The 23,790-nt window shown below is 42.1% G+C and overlaps 1 protein-coding gene across 2 annotated transcripts; it reads right to left on the reverse strand.

Annotated features, from left to right (window-relative positions):
* Positions 1-1,741: 1,741 nt before the first annotated feature.
* Positions 1,742-23,399, reverse strand: SRD5A3 (steroid 5 alpha-reductase 3). Of its 2 annotated transcripts, XM_077815619.1 has the most exons (5): positions 23,125-23,399; positions 12,114-12,265; positions 10,284-10,478; positions 8,648-8,770; positions 1,742-7,472 (listed from the first exon to the last, which is right to left on the reverse strand). In XM_077815619.1, exons 1-5 carry the CDS (start codon positions 23,316-23,318, stop codon positions 7,213-7,215), a joined length of 924 nt encoding a protein of 307 aa, XP_077671745.1. In that variant the 5' UTR covers positions 23,319-23,399; the 3' UTR covers positions 1,742-7,212. The 2 variants fall into 2 exon arrangements, with proteins under 2 accessions (XP_077671745.1, XP_077671747.1); XM_077815621.1 differs by lacking the exon at positions 8,648-8,770.
* Positions 23,400-23,790: the final 391 nt, after the last annotated feature.

Raw genomic sequence — 23,790 nt, forward strand, 5'->3', positions numbered from 1 at the left:
TTCATATATTATGTTTGTTGCAGTTTATATGAGAGATTTTAAAATTTGTATCTTTACTGTAAGAGATTATATAGTTCCACTAACTCGCACTTTGTGTAAAATTGTAATATGCTGTACAGTATTAATAATTGCCTTGAATAAAAACACCAGCTAAATAATTGGATAATAAAAATAATTAATAGCCTGTTGCTCAGTTAGAAGGTTGGTATGGTTTTGTTCCATGTTGAGTATGTTTAAAGTCTAAATAATTATGGTAAATGAGATGTTTCTCAATTGAATAAAAAGAGCTAGTTTAAAAAAATAACGGTCAATTTCATCCATTCTTTGCAATTCTGCATGTAAGAATCAACCACTTATAAGAATCAAATCATCCAGGATGGATGGGATTCTTATAAAAGGAATACACTGTGTGACGGGTTGGACCCCCAGGGGTGTCACCTGGTGTGCTGGGACACCACTGAGTCAGACTATTCTGACAGCCTGGGCACCTTTTTAGCTGGTCTTGCTGGGCTAGGCTCTCCAGCCTTTTCCAGCCAAGCACACAGGCAGGGCCACACCCAGCTGCGGAGAGAGAGAGAGAGATCCACTCTGAGAAGGCTCAGCTTAAGGGGCTTGCTACAGCACCCAGATGTCTACCCGCCATTGGAGTACAAACCCAAAATTATATGGAATTCACCTCTTCCCTCAATGTGGAAGAGGGTATACAGAACTTCTGCCCTCCCCCTCCCCCCCGTTAGAAATCACATAAACTGGGTTATATTGTAATCCAGAAATGTATTAACTATAACAGGTGTATTTTAAGTAGTTAAGGAGGTAGCAGACAGAACAAGGCAGATTACTAAAAATAAAACAGCATGCAAACTAAGCTTAATACTCTGAAACCTAGCATGTATTAAGTGTAACAGCCGTGTTTAGTCTGTATTTGCAAAAAGAAAAGGAGTACTTGTGGCACCTTAGAGACTAACCAATTTATTTGAGCATAAGCTTTCATGAGCTACAGCTCACTTCATCAGATGCATACTGTGGAAAGTAAAAAAGACGTTTTTATACACACAAACCATGAAAAAATGGGTGATTGATCACTTTACATAAGCTATTACCAGCAGGAGAGTGGGGTGGGGAGAGAGAAAACCTTTTGTTGTGATAATCACCCATTTTTTCAAGGTTTGTATGTATAAAAACGTCTTCTGTACTTTCCACAGTATGCATCCGATGAAGTGAGCTGTAGCTCACGAAAGCTTATGCTCAAATAAATTGGTTAGTCTCTAAGGTGCCACAAGTACTCCTTTTCTTAATACATGCTGGTTGCATGTAAGTTCTCACCCTAAATATGGCTCTAATAATCTTCTTCACAGGCCAGACGCCCTTCCAGCCTGGGCCCAGTTGTAACCGTGCCTCACTGGGTCACAAATGAGGATACCAGATTCAGGACGAACTGCTGAGAAATAGGGCAGATACATCCCAAGACTGGTGGCTAATCTCCCACAGGATACACCAAACTAGAAACAAAAGTAAACTTCTGTTTCACCACATTGGCTGACAAGAAAACATAAATGCAGTTATCTCAGGCATTCCATTTCTTAGAACACCACCAAAAACACTGGATTCAGAAATGAGTGGTTCTTTACAACCAGTCTCATCAAATAATAGGTTCTTCTGATCCCAAAGGACCAGCCACACACCCAGGTCAATATATAACTTAGATCTTACCCAAAAATCACGCTGATGCCAACCTTTAGTATCTCAAAACTAAAGGTTTATTCATAAAAAGAAAGAAAGGTGAGAGTTAAAATTGGTTAAAGGAATCAATTACATACAGTAATGGCAAAGTGCTTGGGTCAGGCTTGTAGCAGCGATGGAATAAACTGCTGGCTTAAGTCAAGTCTCTGGAGTACATCCACAGCTTGGATGGGTCATTCAGGCCTTTGTTCAGAGCTTCAGTTTGTAGCAAAGTTCCTCCAAAGGTAAGAAGCAGGACTGAAGACAAAATGGAGAAGATGCAGCTGCCTTTTATAGTCTTTTGCCATTGGGCTTGTGCTTCCTTGTTTCAAACACAAACTGCCCAGCACATGGCTCGGAAGCCTTTTCTGTCCATAGACATGCCCATGCATGCCTTGCTGAGTCATTAGGTGTATCCCCTGACTTCTCTCAATGGATCAGTCGTATAGCTGATGGTCCTTAATCGGCCATCAAGCAGGCTAGGCAGTGCTGATGCCCAAACTGTCTGGGGGGTGTCACCCAGAAGCACAGTACAAATGTTGTAATACAGATATGGATACATATCTATACCCCAAAATACAAATGTGATACAAAAACAAATGAGATTATAATATTTGGCAAACTATAACATTTTTGCAGATATCTTACATGGCATATCTGGCACAACTGATTGCAATTTTATAATATTAATATTCATAATATCCTCAAGTGTCCCCCAGAATCCATACAGCGTCACACCCCTCACACAAAATTGATGCAGAAAAGGGTGTCCCTAGACACTGCTGAATGCATCACAAGAATTTTCCATTCTAGGTCCTATATTATTACAAGTTCAGTTTACATCACAAGTATTAGTGTACAACAGAAATAGTTTATCAAAATCATGTCTGACTAAATCAGGCTCTTTGTATACAGCTACCTTCATTTTCTGAAAATATTCTCTCTCTGATGTTACATTAATGTAGACATTAATGCTCTCAAGAGTATAATTACCTTGGCATTTAGCCATGACAGCAATGTGGCAGTGTGCCTCAGTTTCCCACTATATACAGCAGACTACATTTGTAAAGGTTTCTCTGCTGTGACAAGTTTCACAATTGCTTACAGGTATTAGCTGTAACATTTCACTATCATAAAGCTTTCTAGCATACCATGTGTTTTTAGGTATTATTCCCAATATATTTACAGGCTTTGTATCAAAGTCATACACATTGTACCTTTTACTAGGGTTAACATCAAAATCAAATACATTAGAAGGCTAAACCTTAACAGTAACACCAAATTTGTTAAAAGTCAGTGTTTGTAAGTATCTTGGTCATACAATGCCTCGTCTCACTGAATTCCTGGGCTGGCCAGGTGTGTCCTCATTGCTACCAGCTATGAGGCAAATCTTCCCCCTCCCTTTTCAGCCAGGTAGATTGTATCAACCCAGAGACTAGCTTTCAAATTGTCATCTGCTAACAATTTCAAGGCTCGACACTCATTTTTCCCTTCAGCAGGATTGGGTCCTTCACCCTACCCCCAGACCTTTCTCCTAGAAGGCTGGAAACTGAACTTCCCTGCTTACAGGAATCCCTTTGCTGGCTATGTGTGTTCACCAACTGCAGCCCCTCTGTGCTATGAACATCTACACAGACACTCGCCTATATGCTTGCTTCTGGATCCACCACCACCAGCTCAGAGACTGGATTCTGTTTTAAAGAGATAATCAAACGCATCCAAAGTGTCTAAGGGTGAGCATTTGCCTGCTCTTCCCTGCATCCTTGTGGGTTCAGTCATAAGGCTGTTCTGCTCTCAAAAACCAGTAACCCAATCTTTCCTCAGACCCTGAGGTACAGACTGCTTAGTCAAAGAAACAGCATGGAGTCATTCCTGTTCCAACAACATTGTTTCCCCAACAAGCTGGTCAAACACAGCCACTTGGTCATCATAGGGCTGTTCACCCTCCCTAACAATTTTCACTCCATTTGAAACCTTCTCAAAGCTATCCACACTGGATCTTTCTAAAGCAAAGTCAGTGGATCCATTTTCAACAGAAAAATTCTGGCTGTTAGGAAATGAAACTCCCTTGATCACATCACTTTCACCACATCCCTCATTTACAGCGAGCTGGTTGGAAAAACTGCCATGAGGAATTTTCTCCTTAGCAGATTCTCTAAGCAACAATCCCTCTTTCACAGAAATTCTGCCCATACCCTTTTTACCTAGGGCTTGCTCTAAAGGAACATTTTCCTGAGCAACAACAGACTCTTTCTGGGTTTCACTTAAATCCAGAATCACCTGGTAGGGTTGACATATAGTATATGTTCAAAAAAATGTGCTGTATGTATTTTCACTTGCAAAAAGGAAACGTACAGGGAGTCACGGATGTGCTGTTTCAGGAGCAGATGTGTTTGTTGAGCACTCCCAAGGGATATCTGCTAAAGTACTTTTTAGCCAAACAGCTTGACTGAATCAGTGATTTTTCTGTTTACAAGACTGTTAATTGCACTGCAAATGCTGAAGTGGGACATGCCTTGAAGCAAGTCCAAGTAGCCGCCTGGGAATCAAACCCAGTACCTGTCACAGAAAATACATTAGTGAGAAAGAGATGGCACTAGGAAGGGACTGTATCTCTGATTCCCCAAGCTACAGGAATCCTTCAGAGATTATTTCACCAAAAAATGAAGTTATGACTAAATGTTGAGATTATTACTTCCACGATTTCAGCTGTGGAGGACAAGGTATAGACAAGAAACCCCCCTCTACCTTAGGCTAACCCCCCTCTACCTTAGGCTACTATTTACTTATGGAGAGAGAATAAAACTGTAAAAGCAGGGTAGAGTTTAGGAAAAACAACATATATGAAATAGTAGGGTTGTTGGTATCCCTGACTCATTTAACAAACATGGTATTATAATGTAACATGCTTTACAGTTGATCTCTGAAGTATTGGAAAAATTGAGTCCCAATGAATCTTTTCATAAGACTTCATCCCTTTTCCAAAACTAATGATTATTCAGCTGAGAGATTTTATGTACCATCTTTAGCTCAAAAACATTAGTGTTAGACTTTGAGAGCTTTGACACAATAAACTGTTACCACATTTAACTTCCTTCCTTCCATGCATCTACTTACTAATATGGGCTGGTATTTTTGCAGGATTATAAAGCACATGTTGAAAGAGCAGCTGGTGGTAATCTGGTCAAAAGGGATGCTCTTTGGAATTAGGAAACAATTAGAGTTTTCAATAGCATGAGTTTATCCTGGCAAGCCAAATACCTTTGTATTGCTTGAACTGCTACCCTGATATTTGACATTGATGTACTGGTCAAATAAAATCAAACGCCAAAACACACCAGTTTTTTCCACAACTGCACGACCACTTTAGGTATCCTTAAAAAAATTTCACTGTGGAAGCACCATTGTAGGTATTAATGTTATACTAGGTGAGAGGGAGTTTGTTACCTCTTACCAATGCAATTATATATTGTTTCAGCTGATCTTTTGAAAGGACCAATATTTCATCCAAAGTGATATACATTGTTAATACACATGGAGGGGTTCATCTTTCTCTTTTCTATAACTAAATACTTTATAAGTACTTAAACTTCTTGTATCGCTCTTTTGTAAAATGTCAGTTATAGAAAACAAACAGCATATACCATAATGTTTCTTCAGAAAAAAAAACAACCTAATTTCCTACAACAAAATATACTTTATACAAGGAATTTATTACATATTCAGATATTACTACAAAACATTTTGAAAAAGATACATTCAAATAGAATGCCAATGCCACTACCAGATCAGACCAGCTGATCATCTACTTCAGTATCCTGTTGTCCCTGCCAGTACCAGATGCTTCAGAGGAAGGTGCAAGAAACCCTGGACAATGAAGAATAACTTACTCATAAGCAAAGTTTCTTCTTAATTCCTCTCATTTAGAGGTAGGTGAATGTCCTGTATCATGACAGTTTATTATACCTATTCTAACACTTAAACAAACAAACACCTTTTACATCCCAATATAATTGTGGATGTTCTTACTGTCCAAGATACAGGCTGGAGCTGCTGCAAGCCCCCAACAGTGCTTTATTTACCACTCCCCTTTCCCCAGGGTATTTTTAGTAAAAGTTAGGGACAGGTTGTGAGTGTCCCATTAATTTTTGTTTATTGCCTGTGACCTGTCCCTGACTTTTACTAAAAATACCTGTGATAGAATGTTAACCTTATGGATGAGATAGAGAGAATCTGCTGTGACTGTCAGAACTCCGGATGAGTTTGTAGGATTGGTAGTTGGAAAATGTATCATCTTCTCTGAAAACTAAGCAAATTTAAGTGGAAATATTTGAGACAAAATTAATATAAAACACCAGATGGCCATTTTTAGAGTAGCATCATACTTTAAGTTCTGTTCTCCGTATGGCAAAAACAGTGAACAAGGTAGGTGACCTCTTGGTTTTTTTTTTTTTTTTGAAGTCTATTTATCACCCAACATATGTAATTCTCCCACTCTACAGTTTTGCACAAACTTAATAGAATGGGCTATCGCAATTCTCAATACACCTTGTGGTGAAGGCATCTGAGTTCTATACAGTTTTCTAAGGCTGCCACATAACGGTCTATAGCAAAAGCTGACATTCTTTAAGGACCACTGACTTTTATTGCCTAAAAAGTAGATTTATTCCAGCTTCTGAGAAGAAGAGTCAGGCAGTGGAATACCCATCCTTCCCATCAAAGAGGTTTCTCAACCTTTTCTTGTATTTGGTATTTCTGAAAGATGTGAATTGAAACAAATAAATATATATTAGCAAAATGAAACAGTCATGAGTGGGGATCCCATATCCTTATACTCGAAATATCCTAGTTTCCTCTCCCCACAGTTTTATAGAATTTAATCCCATACTCATTCTCCTCAAAGAATACCAACTGCTTACAAAATTATCTTTAGGAAAATATTTAGAGGCAATGCACCATTTTCCTAAACAGTTAGCTTCTTTTAATAGACTTAGTGGTCAGGGTGTGTGGGGGAAGAGTATAGTTTTCTTTTAAAATATTAGTTAAACTTGAAATACAGTGGTTTCTCCTCACTTTGAGCAACTTCCCTTCCCTACATACATGTGTGGGTTACTTATAAAATACAGGCACACATTTTGGCTTGCTGCATAGCAGCAATGAAAGTGGTTTAAATATTAGACATGAATGTCCAATACACAAATGTTAAACATCAGCAGTTCTTGCATTTTAACTGAGGTCTTTAATACTATGTACAGTTCAGGTTGTACATACTGCAGATACTTTTTAAAAGTTTCATTTTGATTTAATGATAAAGTCTGTGTATTCACTAAAATCCTGTGTAACTTTGAGCTGGAATCAGACAGTAAGTATTGTTTCACCACAGCTTCTGTGACAGTTGCATTACACATACTCCTGAGAACCTCAGTCTTCCGTTACCTTTTAGACGGCATTTCACAGGCTGCATTAAAGACATATTTAACAAAAATAAAGGTTCTAAAAAAGAAATGGTATAAATGCTTTTCGACATGTTGGGTAGCAGCTGAAGTTGTTCACATAGAACTCATGGCATAGAACTGCAGCCAATGCCTGGTTAAACAGCACATACATCACTACAAGCCACCAGGTTAAGTTTTGAAATCCAAATGTGATGGCCATGGATACATATATTAGGAGTTCAGCAAAATAATGTGGGCAAGATACCCTCTCAAACCAGTCTCCAAAAGGAATGCTGTGGCTCAAGTTTACTACCTTTCCTGCAATTTAAAGAAAGAAAAAAGTTAGTTGATAGAGCATGTATTAAAATAAACTTTAACTCTTAATCCATATTTATGTATAGTTACGGAGTAATGCTGAGCACCTGCAGTTCCCACTGACTTCAGTAGGATTTGTGGGTGCTAAGCACTTCTGAAGAAGAATCACACCACTTTTATTAGATGCCTACATATGGATTAAGGAGCCTAATTTTAGCCACTCAGGTTTGAAAATAGTGACCTTAACTCATTCCCAATACAATGTGTAATGTTATGGTTACTTTAAGAAGTAAGGTCTAAGAATAGAGTGAGATTTTCTAATCATAGCTCAGGAAACTAATTCCTTCTGTAGCCTCTGCATATCAGCCCCCCCATTTATAAAAGAGAGATGATAAACACTTACCTAATAAAAACTTCAAAAACAGACTCCAACGAGAAACTGCTGAATTGGAATTAATTTGCAAACTGGACACCATTAAATTAGGCTTGAATAAAGACTGGGAGTGGATGGGTCATTACACAAAGTAAAACTATTTCCCCATGTTTATTCCCCCCTCCCCCTTTAGTTTCACCTTGTCAACGGGGCCATCCTGATCATCACTACAAAAGGTTTTTTTCTCCTGCTGATAATAGCCCACCTTAATTGATCACTCTCATTATAGTGTGTATGGCAACACCCATTTTTGCATGTTCTCTGTGTGTATATATATCTTCCTACTGTATTTTCCACTGAATGCATCCGATGAAGTGGGTTTTAGCCCACGAAAGCTTATGCTCAAATAAATCTGTTAGTCTCTAAGATGCCACAAGTCCTCCTTTTCTTTCTGCTGATACAGACTAACACAGCTACCACTCTGAAACCAAATTAAGTGGCAATAAGTGTTCCTAACACATTTTAGACATTTTTCTATTCAGGATGATACAAGTGTGAACCTTCTTTTTAAACCTTGCATATTGTGAATAACTACATATCACCTGCTCAAGTCTCTTCCAGATAGACTAAGTTAACCCCTTGGAAAGTGATCTACAGAGATACATATTCACATCAGCATTCATTTCACTGAGTTTTTGGAAAATACCAGTGTTCTAAGGGGTTGGGCTTAACAGAGATTCATTGTGACACACAATTTTTAATGGAAAAGTTATTACAAACAGCTCCAAGAAGTGAAATATCTCACCTGATTTACTTTTTCTAAGATTAGCTAGAATCACATGGCATCTATGTTGGTGAACTGAGGCCCAAATGTACATAATAATTCCTAGGGCGTGGTACCAGCAGATTTGCATAAAGAGGTCTTTCCCTGAATTAAAAATAAAAATAGTATGCCTATTAATACAAGATTAGGAAAAAAAGTCTGCATTAAACCCTCACCAACACCATCTCAAAAAAATTCAGCTTTTATATATATATATAAATAATGTTGCAGCTTTTCCCAGTGTATGCCCCACTTCTTGAATAATGGTGAAGGGAGCTTTTAAACACAACTTGTGCAGACAGTGAACCACACCCTAGTTATGAATTGCTGCAGGCCTTTATTCTTAACTGTCTGCTACTGCAAATTATAAATTAGTCAGTTTTCTTTTTAATCAGTAGCTGTAGGAATAAGGGAGGGTGCATGCTACAAGCAGAAAGGGTTACCATTTGGTTCAGGCCTCCATATTCTAACATGTTTTGGACTGTGACAGTGTTTGTAAAAGTGTATTTTTATCACCATGTTAGAAGACTGTGCCATAGCTGAGGTCAAGATATCATGACAGAATTGTGTTGCCTTATCTACACTAGCAATTAAAAAAAAAAAAAATGGTGAGAACAGATGATTGATTTGCAGGAATTTTGCACTATGGATGGACCCCAGTGCTTATGCCAAGGCACCATCTCTGTGGAATGCCATGATCAGAAAGGTAGAAAATGCACCCAGACAGCGCCACCTAGAAAAGGCTTTGTTTGCACCAAAGTCATTCTAAGAGGGCTGTAAAATCAGCGTGGAGGACAAAAGCTACCTCTAAGATAGCATGAAATGACTTAAATTCTATATCTAGTGCTGACCACATAAGAAAAATTAGTCATGTGAAATGCACACCAGGGGCATTCTGGTTCATCATGTACCTATGCAGCAGAGCAAACAACAGCTCAACTGTAGGACTTAGTGCAACATGTTGGCAGAAACAGGTCACATTATTCATGAATCCTTTAGAGCTCTTTGGATACTTAATTGGCCCAAGTAGCAAAGAGAAAGGAGACGGATACTAGACATGTGACTGGAGGCCAAGAACTAAGTAAACAGGCAAAGGTGCTGGCAGACTCATATTTAAAGGAGGGTCCACAGCAAAGAGAAACTTCAGACTATAATAGCTGTGTAACCAGAGAGATCCTGACCTCTGCTGGACTGGAGGTTCCTTCATAAAGTGGAAGCAGCTCATTGACAAAGATAGGATGAGTTGGGCCTGGGAGTCTAAGGGACATGGTGGCATACGGCAAACAACGGTACTGAGCTATAAGGAGAAACCGCATGTTGAGCAGAACTAGGACACATACTACGGCCATGCATGTGATGTCATGTGCTGGTTAATAAGTCTGACTTTAAGTAACTGCAGTAAATACTTTTATAGATCTCATCAAATACCTCTTCTGTCACATACACCTGCACACAAAAACACCCTGTAGATAGAACTTTAGAAGGTGAAAAGAATAGGCATTCTACTAATCTCTCGTTCACCCTTTCCCCCACTCCCACCCTCACCAAACCATCTTGTGATACTAGAAACAAATTAAAAAGAAGCTGCAAGTATGGTTAGCACTAAAGAGACACTCACCATTGCTGACATTAGCCGGCACTTGACACAGCACAGTTAAGCCAATAACAATATAGTACCCAAGCCCAAAGCAGTATTGTACGATATGAAGGAAACCACTGGAGAAGACACTGATGCAGAGGCACTCTATGAGCCTTCGAAAGCTGTGTAGCCAGAGGAGCATGAGAACCAAGAGGGCAGACAGGTGTTTGTCACCTACAAGTCAAACAGAAGTGACAATCTCAAACTCTTCCTCTTCACAAACTGAGCTCCAAATTCCCTCTGGAAACCAATTTTCACTATAATTTAATTTGCATTCATTTTAAAACTACTTAGAAGGACATCAGCTATGGAACCTGAGCAGCAGGAATGAGAGAGAAAAAAATCAGTGTGTGCATTTTTAAGATGACTGCCTTGAAAGATGGAGAGTAAGTCCTTTTGGACAGAAAGGATGCTTTTTAATTTGCGTATATGTTACCCGCACATTATGACGATGAGCACATTTAGCGTCTGTCTTACTATTAGTATTTCTAAAGGAACGCTGACAACTTGAAGGATGGAAAATTTTTTTTTAAAAATGAGTTAAAAGTGAGAGGGCGGGTGTAAAAACTACCTCCAAATTCCCCAGTCAATTTCCCTATTTTTTTAAAAAAGTGCTCCTCTTTTCCTCTGTTAGTGTCTGAAAGAACCACACAAATAGAAAAGACTATAGTGAAACTGACTACACATGATGTATCATGTGCATAATATCATGAATTAATCAAATGCATGATGTAAACAAACTTTTGAGAGAGATTTTTAATTTCTTTCAGTTGCACAGAAAAACCTCAGATTATCCAAAATGTGAAAACATACAATAAAACTGGAATTTGGTTTTTCTAAGTTTTGGCTATGACCTCTGAGCGGTTACAAGATTTACTGAGTCATTTCAAGTGTTACCTGTAACAATTTTTAGGCAGAAGTTTTTTTTTTTTTTCAGTTGACTGAATGTGCTAAAGGTGAATTGTAAAGCAAAACACCTTTTTTTGTTGTTGCTTTTATTACATTTTGATGATGTATTAAGATAGACCCTTTTTTTAAATTAAGGCTAAGAATCAGCATCCCCTTCCTGCTCAGTTGGGGGAAGGGAGAGCTGCACAGGTCCTCCATTTTTCTTGCTAGGGTAAAATAAAAGAAAGGCCAGATATTTACAGTGTGATAAAAAACAAAAGGAATATATTTTTAAAATGTATGAAATACTTTTTATATATCCTAAAAACAATTTTACAGGGCAAAAATAGTTTTGCTTTGCCGTTCACTTTTAAATCAATTAAACCAAGCGATTATTCTGGAACATCCTTTCCATTAGTTTCTTCTGTCTAAATAAAGGAAGGATTATTTCTAGAAAAGGAGTGTTGAATAATGGTTAAAGCCTTGAACAAGGCCACTGACCCTCTCTGTGCCTTGGTTTCCCGACCTGTACTTTTTACGGTGGCCCTGCAAAGATTAACGTGTGGGTATCATGGGATTCTATGTTTACAGCCCTCCCAAATCTATAAAACCCTTACATAATTACACCCTAATCTAGAATTTTTCAAATAAAGTATTTCCTTACCAATCTAATGTGAGATCAAATTTGCTTCTTTCAGATCTATTAACAGTGTTATTAAAACTCCAAATAATCAAGATTTTTTTTTAATCGTGATTAATTTGAGTTAATCACATGAGTTAACTGTGATTAATTGACTGCCCTAGTATAAATTAATAAATTAGGGATGAGTAGCTGATGTATTCTCAAAGGAAGGTCAGGAGAGTATAGCGGTTCTGTGTTACAACATCTGTGCATCTGTCCATAACATGTGGAGTACTTGCCCACATCCTGGTTCTGCGAAGCTCCACCAAGAGCACTGAGCAAATCCCGAAGCCATATCGGGAAAGGTCTTGCTAGGAACAAAGCTTGAATAAGCAATAGGAGCAACAAGCCATTCCAGACCACAGAAAGAATATAAAAGTGAGAAAACCACCTGTGGAAGAAAGAAGCAGCAGTATTTTACTTTCTGGATTTTTCAATCAATTTTTTCTTATCACTCCTTTTTTCAGTGTTGGAATTCAGTGACCAGGTCTAAGGAGAACAGCCCATTTTCATTTGGCCTAACCTCCCACAATAAGAGATGATGGGGTCTTTTATGGAACTACCAGATGTCTACCATAGCCTCATTCCAACAGTCTTTCCTAGTTATATGCTGCTCAGAATACTAAACCTCCCACTCACTGTATCTTTTTCCATGTTTTTAGAACCTTCAAGTGGATGCACTGGAAAACTAGAAGAGTGAGCAGAGACCACACAAAACAAGTGCAAGACTCAAGGCTTTAAATAAATAAATAAATATAATACAAACCACACAGCAATACATGAATGTAAAATAAAATTTTTAAACTATAAAATGCTTCAGTTAAAAGTATGACAATGTCATGCTTTAATACCCCAGCCATCCTGCCTGGAATTCTTTTCTGGGCATTTCCATGCTGTTGCCTCGAACAGCATTTTCATTTTCTTCACCTCTTCTGAACAGACCATGGAGAAATTACTACTGTTCTGCATTTATCTTTTGTACAGAATCACCCAGACACCATTATACAGCTGGACTGTGTGATGTTTTGTCACCACACAAATCCAGGAGTCTTTAAATTGTCTTGCAGACCTAGGGATTATTCATCTCTCTTGATATCTTTAAGGCAAGACTGGATGCCTTTCTGGAGTGTATGCTTTAGATAAACACAAGTTATTTGGCTCAATAAAGGGGTAACTGGATTAAATTTAATAACCTGTGAAATACAGGAGGTAATTCTAGATAATCTCATGGCTTCTTCTGCTCAAAGTCTATGAATAAAATCAGGACATCTGGCGATATCTGCCAATAGATAAACATTCAGGATGGGAATGCTCAAAGTTTCCTGACCGCAGGACTTCCTCGGATGATTTTGACTGTGTAATCAAATAAGACTGTATTTAGCTTCAGAATATGGCAAACTGACCTGGCATTTGAGGTTGATTTTTTATTTTTCAAATCATATGGGAGATAGAATGCAGAGGATTTGGATCCACAATGGCAAACAAAGATGTGTATCACACTGAGAACTTTCCAGGGGCTTAATAAATTTGACTTTAAGGGTAACATGATCAAATTCTCCTAATCAGTTAAAATGGGAATGTCCTACAGTGCTGACATATCTCAGCTGGCAACTTTAAATTTCTCTGGATAGACAAGAGTGCTCCACAAGAGTATTGGGCTTGTATCCAGTGCTGACAATCATTTAGGAGCAGGGTATCGGCCTCTGATCAGCATTCCACAACATTCTCTCTCAAATATAGCAGGTCACTCACACAGATGAAGAGCTTCATTGTGCACACAGAAACCATTTGCCCGCTTAGAGCGGGCAGACCAAGCAGGTACAGATTTAATTTATCTGAAAACACCCTTTGTACTCCAGTCTCATACAGACTAACACGGCTGCTACTCTGAAACAGTAGGGTTTGTTATTAGTAAAGTGGGCTTAGAGACAAACAGAACTCAAACTGCTATGAGTTTTTATGCAAACCAGGTCTCCACTTAGCCCATATTCAAGTCAAACTCAAGTCTTGTTTGATACAGGCAGCTTAGACTCTTGGGGAGGCCCCCCGAAGTGGAAAGTTTGTGCGGGAAGAGGGATGGAACAGAGGCTGAAGAGGTAGCTAATGGACATACTCTTCCCTCTCCTCTCTAAACCCCTCCCAAGGGTTTTTTACTAGAGTTATTTTAATAGCTGGTTGGTTGGTTGGTTCAGTGTTACAACTATATTCCCATAAATAATAGCCCAAAACACATACATACGTGTGTGCAGGTGCATGTGTATTTTAAACTATTTGTTTAGAAAGTTTTTAACAAGTTTACAAATATCAGAAACAATCAGTACAATAGTTAGCTTTCATTTATATGGGAATATAGTCATCAGAACTTTCTACTGAACAAAGTGTTACCGTATTACAGAGTGAGCATCATTACAACACCTGTATCCTTTTTAGTGATTTTATTAAATTGGGTGAAATCTCTATGAACACAATTTAATAGACCAGACATATCTATCAACTGCTAATATTTTTAAAAATTGGCCAGGTGTACTGGTTCAAAAACATCCATCTTTGTAATGTAAAGAGTGGAGTGCAGCTACTATTAAGGCTACTTAAAAGAGTTGATGCCTTGGCCGTGAACTGTGCACTCACCCTCACTCACACCAAGTAAGAAGATCACCACGGTTCACAGGTGAACTACAGCAGATAACATGCAGAGGCAAAGTCAGGACATCAGTGGTCCAAAAAACATTCTAAATCCCTCTGCCAGCAGCACAAACAAACATTTACAGGACCATGCCACTGCAATAAAGGAGACAAAATGAGCCTTTTACTCCACAAATCAGTATGGCAGAATCACAGCCAGCATAGACATTTCACACAGCAAACCAGCTAATCAACCCAGTTTTCACAGCCCAGACACCAGACCCAAGCATCAGCCATTGTAAAGAGCTGTCAGCATACGTCACTGAGCAACTGAATACAGAGGGATTAACTGGAAAGGAAAATTCCCCCCCTCACCCAACTATTATCTGCCCTAGCACTCCTGGCAAAGTTTGGGCCTCCTCACATATGCCGAAGTTCAAGAAGCCCTGAAAAATATTACAGGTACAACCTATTAAATGGATCCATGTCATTCGTGGTTGGTAGAAGCCAACGAAGAATAACTATGATCATGGCCAATGGAAATAGTCAAGGCCACCTTCAGAGAAACACACCTAAAAATTCTACAGTTTACCCAATCCTCAAGAAGCCATTACTTGATTCTGAAGTTGATTCCAACTACTGTCCCATCTCTAACCCTCTGTTCCTGGGCAAAACAAGTGAGAAAATAGCAACCATCAAGCTCCAACAACATGTTACATTAGCCAACATTCTGGATGCCTCACAATCAGGATTCAGAGCAGAGCACGGCATATAGATGGGTCTTGTCAAGGCAGATTCCCCACTCTGGCACTTTGATATCAGGTGAATTCAGAGTCTGACCATCTTTAGGAAACATTGCAAGGCCTTCAGCAACTGACTTAAGTGAGTGGTATGTGGCTGTTTATAGGGTCACTGGGTTCGAACCCAGAGTAGTGGGTGGGCCCGCGTTTCCCCACTGACCACCAGCGAAGTGCTATAAACTCTGAGAAGAGGGCAAAGCTCCTTTGGAAGCCTGAGTGAAGGGCTGAATTTAAATGGCCCACAGCCAGGGCTGAAGACCCTGTTGAGGAAAGATGAACAGTTTTGTTGGACTTTTGCTACCTTGAAGGGTTTGATTTTGATTGTGTGACCCAGCCAAAGGGCCGAGGCACTGAAGACCCGCCACGCAAGGTCAACAACCTACAGGAGGTGCCAGGAGCAGGAAAGAGACTGCAGTCCTGTATGCAGCAGCAGGTGACGCTCAGGAAGTGAGCATCCCCCATCACAGATGTATTAGCAGAGTGCCGTAAGCAAGACGTGAGACGTAATTCCTTCCACTCAGCACTGATAAGGCCTCAGCTGAAGTACTGTTTCCCATTCTGGGCACAACACTTTGGGAAAGATGTGGACAAACTGGAGAAAGTCCAGAGGAGAACAACAAAAATGATTAAAGACCTATGAGGAAAGATTGAAAAAAAAACAAAAACAAAAACAAAACTGGGTTTGTCTAGTCTGGAGAAGAGGAGACTGAGGCAGGACATGATAACAGTCTTCCAAGTACGTAAAAGACTGTTAGAAAGAGGAGGGTGATAAACTGCTCCCCTTATTCAGTGAGGACAAAAAGTAATGGGTTTAAATTGCAACAAGGGAGATTTAAGTTAGACGTTAGAAAAAGTTTCTACAAGTAGTTAAGCACTGGAAAAGATTAATTAGGGAGGTTGTGGAATCTCTGTCACTGGAGGTTTTTAAGAACAGGTTAGACAGACACCTATCAGGAATGTCGTACATAATACTTACTAGTAGTTCTGCCTCAGTTCAGGGGACTGGATGAGATGACCTACTGAGATCCCTTCCAGTCCTACATTTCTAGGATTCTATGGGTTGCAGCATGAAACCTTTAGATAAGAAAATTGATACATACTTGAAAGGACATCTATTAAAGGCAGTACCCTGTGGCACTGTTATTTTCTATCATGCAAATACATATGCAGGTGTTTCTTTACAGACATATTTAGCTAGTTAAATACTCCATGGCAACCAATTGTTGTTACTATCCAAATGCAGTAAAATAGCATGTACAAAATGAGCTTTGCCCTCAGTCCTGTTCGTCTGGTATAAAACAAAAAACTCACCATCGCAAAGGCCGTGATCTTAATGGGTAAAGAGACTAAATTACTTTGTCTGTTTTTTGGCCCTGAAACTGCAACTGGTGTATCTCCACCAGAGTAAGCTGTAGCCTAGCCAGGGCTCAGACCTTTTTATCATCAGGCAAACAGAGGGAGTTTGCCTGGGAACCGTTCGGGAGGAGCTAAGGTGAGTGCTGCATTAGGGGGCCTGTGTTGTGAGCTGGTGGGGTGAATATCCAAGTGTCCGTGTGCTGTGACCATTTGTTTGACTGGAGCTAGTTGCAGGGACTGTTTGATGGTGTCTGTGTTTGTTTGAAAAGTGTGAATTGGGAGTGCTTTGTTCCAGGTGGGCCTTGAGTGGCTGATCGGAGGGAAGGCTTTGAGCCAGGCCAACTGCCTTGAGCCAGCAGCCTTATAAAAAGGCAGGCAGTTGCGAACCGAGGACAGGCAAATAGAGGGAGTTTGTGGGAACTCTCCCGAGGTGAACTTCCAGGCAGAGTGTATTTGCCTTTCAGGCTTCTGTGAGAAGTAAATACAACTCCTGAGGACACTCTCAGAAGGAAGACATGGATAGTGAGCGATCAGCTGTTGTGACCTGCACAGGATCTGCCATGTTTGTCTTTCTCCCAGAGGACAGAAGTGACTTTGTCTGTACAAAGTGCAAACTGGTCTCCATATTGGAAGAGAAGGTTAAAGGATTAGAGATGCAAGTATCAACCTTGCATTACATCAGAGAAAATGAAGACTTTCTGGATAGAAGTTAGTGTTTGGTTCTGGAGGCACAACATGCCGAAGAATCAGAGAGGGCACCGCAGAACAGGGAAGAAAATTGGCAGCATGTGACCTCCAGAAGAAGAATGAGTGTAGGAGCAGGATTTTATAATTGTTCTATGACAATTAATGAATGATTTGATTTCATCCTGCCAGCCACCCTTTTTGAATAGGGGAAAGGAATGACCTTCTGGGACATTGGTAGAAATGCATCTGACAGACTGCCAGTGTCTGTACTGCCAGAACAAATCTTATGACTGATTATGGTCACCCTTTTGTTTTAGGGTAAGTTATAATGTCTACTATGGTTTCCTATATGTATTACAAATTAGGCACTCTAGTTAAATATACATTTCTTTGTTTTAAGGTTTAGTAAGTAAGAGACAGGATCTTGTATTGTGTCTATGTTAAGGAGATTAGAGGAAGGCTTAATTTATAATGTTTTTTGCCCAATATAAACTGACACTATTTGTACTCTCAAAGGTCTCTGTAAAAGACTGTGTATGTGAATGAGGAATGCATTCATCAGGAAAAGAAAGTGTGAAGGCCATTGTTATAGCCAGATGGTCAATGAAGGAGTGAAGAGACTTAATGACACCAAAGAACCATCAATGGGCATCCATAATGAAGGAAGGGCAGATTGACGACCCTGTGGTGAAGGCTGGCACCCCTAAAGACAGGATAATTGATTAAATTAGAACCAGGACAGGATGACCCTCTCGGAGGTGTATTGGAATGTTTACATCAAAAGATGCACCAATTAAGAAGTAACCAGTCACAAACTGACACAGCAAAATCCATAGACTTCAACAGAGCAAAAGACTATAAGAACAGGGTGTTTGGCCATGGGACATTGGATTCATCTTGCCATGCTCCAGGAGCATCAGATCTCGACCGACAGAGCCCTGCTCCCCTCTGCGACCAATCTGGCTGGCCACCAGATTGATCCAGACTCTGGATCGGTAATTATAAACATTGACTGGCAGAACTGTGTGCACATGGTGAGTGTAAGAGAGCTTGAAAAGCATATGCTAACAGTCGTATTCTCAATAAACGTGGCGTGCAGCCTTCTCCCCTATAAAGATCCCGTGTGCTTCTTATCAGTATAACATGAGGGAGAACCTATATACCCCCTATGCAGATAGAGGTCAGACACCATTTTCAGACTCTCTGCACAGGTACTACTGTGGAGAATGATTTGGTAGACACATCGGAGGGAAGGTATCCCTAAGGAGATCCCATCGACCAGAAGGCATGGGATGCATTGTTCTAGGGGATGGCGGTTCCACGACCACTACTCCCAAGAGAAGGAGACAAGTGGTTGTGGTCAGGGACTCCATCCTAGAGGGGGATGGAGTCATCCATCTGCCGACCAGACCAAGAGACTTGAGAAGTGTGCTGCTTGCCTACAGCTAGAATTCAGGATGTGACGGAGTGTCTGCTGAGACTGATCAAGCCCTCGGACCACTACCCCTTCCTACATCTCCATGAGGGCGCCAGTGATACTGCCAGGAATGACCTTGAGCAGGTCACTGCAGAGTATGTGGCTCTGGGAAGAAGTCTGAGGTGCAAGTCGTGTTCTCGCCCATCCTCCCTGCTGAAACAAAAGGCCCAGGTAGGGACTGTCAAATTGTGGAGGTAAATGCATGGTTATGCAGGTGGTGTCAGAGAGAGGGCTTTGGATTCTTCGACCATGGGATGTTGTTCCGGGAAGAAGGATTGCTAGGAAGAGAGGGGATCCACCTAACAGAGAGAGGGATGAGTATCTTAGCAGGCAGGCTTGCCCGGGGTACAGTGACCTAAGCCCAGAGGTAAGTGGGATACCGGGAGGAAACACAAGGAGGAGGGTGCAACATAGGAGGCCTCCTGATGCACCTAAGAGAACTAGCCAATTGCTTTGCTTTCTCAGTGTGAATGTACACAAACGTAAGAAGCCTGGGAAACAAGCAGGAAAAATTGGACGTCCTGGCACAGTCAAAGAACTATGATATGACTGGAATAACAGAGACTTGGTGGGGTAGCTCACATGACTGGAGCACTGTCATGGATGGGTATAAACTGTTGAGGAAGGACAGGCAGGGGAGGAAAGGTGGAAGAGTTGCACTGTATATAAGAGAGCAGTATGATTGCTCAGAGCTCCGTATGAAACTGGAGAAGAGCCTGTTGAGAGTCTATGGATTAAGTTTAGAAGTGAGAGCAACAAGGGTGATGTCATGGTGGGAGTGCGCTATAGACCACCGGACCAGGAGGATGAGGTAGACAAAGCTTTCTTCAGACAATTAACTGAAGTTTCCGGAACACAGGCCCTGGTTCTAGACAGGGTGATTGAAGTCCCCCATATCTGCTGGGAGAGCAATACAGCAATGCACAGAAAATCCAGGAAGTTTTTGGAGAGTATTGGGGACAACTTCCTGGTTCCTCCAGTATTGCACCAACTAGGGGCCGTTCTCCTCTTGACCTACTGCTTACAAACAGGGAAGAATTGGTATGGGAAGTAGAAGTGGGTGGCAACCTAAGCAGCAGTGACCATGAGATGGTTGAGTTCAGTATCCTCACAAAAGAAAGAAAGGAGAGTAGCAAAATACGGACCCTGGACTTCAGAAAAGCAGACTCTGACTCTGTTAGGGACTGATGGGCAGGATCCCCTGGGAGGCTAATATGAGAAGGAAAGGGGTCCAGGAGAGCTGCCTGTATTTTAAAGAAACCTTATGGAGGGCACAGGATCAAACCATCCCGATGTGCAGAAAGACTAGCAAATATGGCAGGCAACCAGCTTGGCTTAACAGTGAAATCTTCAGTAAGCTTAAACACAAAAAGGAAGCTTACAGGAAACTTGGACAGATGACTAGGGAAGAGTATAAAAATATTGCCTGAGCATGCAGGGGTGTAATCAGGAAGGCAAAAACACAACTGGAGTTGCAGCTAGCAAGGTATGTGAAGCGTAAAAAGAAGGGTTTCTACAGGTATGTTAGCAACAAGGAAAGGGTCAGGGAAAGTGTAGGACCCTTAATGAATGGGGGAGGCAACCTAGTGACAGATGATGTGGAAAAAGCTGAAGTACTCAATGGTTTTTTTGCCTCGGTCTTCAGACAAGGTCAGCTCCCATACTGCTGTCCTGGGCAGCACAGTATGGGGAGGAGGAAAGCAGCCCTCAGTGGTGAAAGAACAGGTTAAGGACTATTTAGAAAAACTGGACATACACAAGTCCATGGGTCCGGATCTAACGCATTCGAGGGTGCTGAGAGAGTTGGCTGATTTGACTGCAGAGCCACTGGCCATTATCGGGAGAGGTCCCAGACGATTGGAAAAGGCAAATATAGTGCCCATTTTTAAAAAACGGAAGAGGAAGAACCCAGGGAACTACAGCCTCACCTCAATCCCTAGAAAAATCATGGAGCAGGTCCTCAAGGAAACCATTTTGAAGCACTTGGAGGAGAGGAAGGTGATCAGGAACAGTCAACATGGATTCACCAAAGGCAAGTCATGCCTGACCAACCTGATTGCCTGCTATGATGAGATAACTGGCTCTGTGGATATGGGGAAAGCAGTGCACATGATATATCCTGACTTTAGCGAAGTTTTTGATACAGTCTCCCACAGTATTCTTGCTAGCAAGGTAAAAAAGTATGGACTGGATGAATGGACTAGAAGATGGATAGAAAGCTGGCTAGATTGTCAGCTCAACGAGTAGTGATCAACGGCTTGTCATGTAGTTGGCAGCTGGTATCAAGCGGAGTGCTCCAGGGGTCGGTCTTGGGGCCGGATTTGTTCAACATCTTCATTAATGATCTGGATGTTAGGATGGATTGCACCCTCAGCAAGTTCACAGATGACACTAAGATGGAGGGAAAGGTGGATATGCTTGACGATAGGGGTAGAGTCCAGAGTGACCTAGACAAATTGGATGATTGGGCCAAAAGAAATCTGACAAGGTTCAGCAAGGTCATGTGCAGAGTTCTGCACTTAGGATGGAAGAATCTGATGCACTACTACAGGCTGGGGACCGACTGGCTAAGCGACAGTTCTTCAGAAAAGGACCTGGGGATTATAGTGGATGAGAAGCTGGATATGAGTCAGCAGTGTGCCCTTGTTGCTAAGAAGGCTAATGGCATACTGGGCTGCATTAGTAGGAGCATTACCAGCAGATAGACGGAAGTGATTATTCCCCTCTATTCAGCACTGGTGATGCCATATATGGAATATTGCGTCCAGTTTTGGGCCCCTCACTACAGAAAGGATGTGGACATTACAGAAAGGATGTGGACAAATTGGAGAGAGTCCAGCAGAGAGCAACAAAAATGATTAGGGGGCTGGGGCACATGACTTATGAGGAGAGGCCGAGGGAGTATGGAGAAGAATGAGTGGGGATTTGATAGCAGCCTTCAACTACCTGAAGGGGGTTTCTAAAAAGGATGGAGCTCCGCTGTTCTCAGTTGTGGCAGATGACAGAACAAGGAGTAATGGTTTCAAGTTGCAGTGGGGGAGGTCTAGGTTGGATATTAGGAAACACTATTTCACTAGAACGGTGGTGAAGCACTGGAATGGGTTACCTAGGGAGGTGGTGGAATCTGGCTGGGATGATTTAGTTGGCATTGGTCCTGCTTTGAGCAGGGGGTTGGACTGGATGACCTCCTGAGGTCTCTTCCAACGCTAGTGTTCTATGATTCTATCATGTCATCCAGAATTAGACAATATGGGTATGTCTACACTGCAATAAAACCTCCGCTTGTAGCTCGTGTCAGCTGACTCGGACTAGCAGGCTTTGGACTGTGCGACTATAAAATTGCAGCGTAGACATTCAGACATAAGCCCAGGCTTTGGGACCCTCACCCATTGTGCAGTCTCAGAGCCTGAATGTTTACATTGCAGTGCTATAGCCTTGCAGCCCAAGCCCTGTGAGCCCATGTCAGCTGACCCAGACCAGCCATGGGTGTTTTACTGCAGTGCAGACATACCTTGTGATGAAAACAGCTGAGCCTTGGCAACATTACAGCATCCATAGTCTAATGGTGCTGTAACTAAGGGGAACTGTGGATACAAGAACAAACCCTAAAAGGCTATACACCTCTCCAGACAGACGTCAGGACACACTGGTAGGGCAGCTTGCCCTGCTGATGCCCATTATATGCTTTTGCACTGAACAAACAGTTCAGTCTCCTCTATACCTGCCATCTTAGTATCTTTCATTCTAAGACCTTAAAATCAATGATGCTAGCTCTCCAGATTTTGAGAGGTGACTCACAATATCTAGTAGGTTCTTAAAGCTCTAGCTTCTGGAGTTATGGGATTACATGGTAACTTCAGTTTTCCTTAAAACAACCATCACCACCATCACCTATGTTTCCAGCTCTCATGATTACAGAGAAAAGCTGGAAAATGTTAAGAGTCTATCTCAAAGCCCAGAAGCCACTAGATAGCCACACAAAAAAACAACAAAAAAAAACATAACTCAACATTAATCAAAGCAACACAAATATAAAAAACCCTTAAGATTTTCAAACCAATCTCACGACTTTCCAAGGCCCCACGCCTGCAGCCCTTTACACGGCTGAAGAAGGGGGGTTTGTTGCACAAGCGCACCCCACTCCCAGGGCTAAGGGCTGCAGGGCACGCGTGGGGCTCCCCAGCCGAGCCACGCCGCCCGAGGCGGAAGGGGACAGAGCCCCTGCTAGGGCAGGCGGCTGTCCCTGTGCTGGGGACGGGCTAGCAGACCCGGCGCCCCCCCGGCCGGACTGAGGTAACCTCCCTTCACCTCTTGGGCACATCCAGAAGCCGCAGCCAGGCTGGGCGCTGCCCGCAGCCGCTCTTGGTCTTCCCGTAGCGGAGCAGGTCCTGGAAGAGGCCGGGTCGGGGCCCGCCGCGTGGGGCCTGTAGCAGCTCCAGCAGCAGCGCGGCGACGAAGGCGGCGGCCAGCAGCAGCCAGAGGGCGCTGAGCGCGGCCGGCATGGCCCGGGAGCCTCCCTGCGCACGGAGCCGGCCCCTCCAGCCGCAGCCCAAGCCCCCGGAGCCACGCGCGTCTGAGCACCACCCCCGCCGCGGAGCCGGGCTCTTGCTGTGGGGAAAGGGAGGCGGGGCCGGCCACCTCGGAGCCGCGGGGGAGGTCCGGGCAGCTTCCCCGCCCCACTGGGAGGCGCGAGGAGAGCCCGGAATCCCCCCGTTGTCCGCTGTACGCATGTGGCCCTGTGTGCCCTCAGCCTTGGTAGCGTTATACTGTCCGTCTTCCCTCCCCGACGCCCCTGAACCCCCGCCCAGCTGCCCCTCTTCGCCCTCTGCTCTTCCCCAGGCTTCCTTGTACCAAGGCACTTAAAAACAAAAAACGCTGAACAGGAAACAAGCTCAAATAATGACGCATCCTGTAGGGCGGCAAGCACAGGCGCGGCGTGTGCCGGTTCTGTACAGCAAAGCCATTGCCTGTGCA

Source organism: Eretmochelys imbricata, chromosome 4, assembly GCF_965152235.1.
Source record: "Eretmochelys imbricata isolate rEreImb1 chromosome 4, rEreImb1.hap1, whole genome shotgun sequence".
Classification (NCBI taxonomy): domain Eukaryota; kingdom Metazoa; phylum Chordata; order Testudines; family Cheloniidae; genus Eretmochelys; species Eretmochelys imbricata.

Bases quoted from the DNA above. Each gene is read 5' to 3' on its own strand.
- SRD5A3 (XM_077815619.1), bottom strand. From the start codon at position 23,318: ATGCCGGCCGCGCTCAGCGCCCTCTGGCTGCTGCTGGCCGCCGCCTTC. The intron at 12,266-23,124 runs GTGAAGGGAGGT...TTTCTTCCACAG, and splicing joins CTTCTGGATGTGCCCAAGAG to GTGGTTTTCTCACTTTTATA. The intron at 7,473-8,647 runs GTGAGATATTTC...TTTAAATTGCAG, and splicing joins TCTTAGAAAAAGTAAATCAG to GAAAGGTAGTAAACTTGAGC.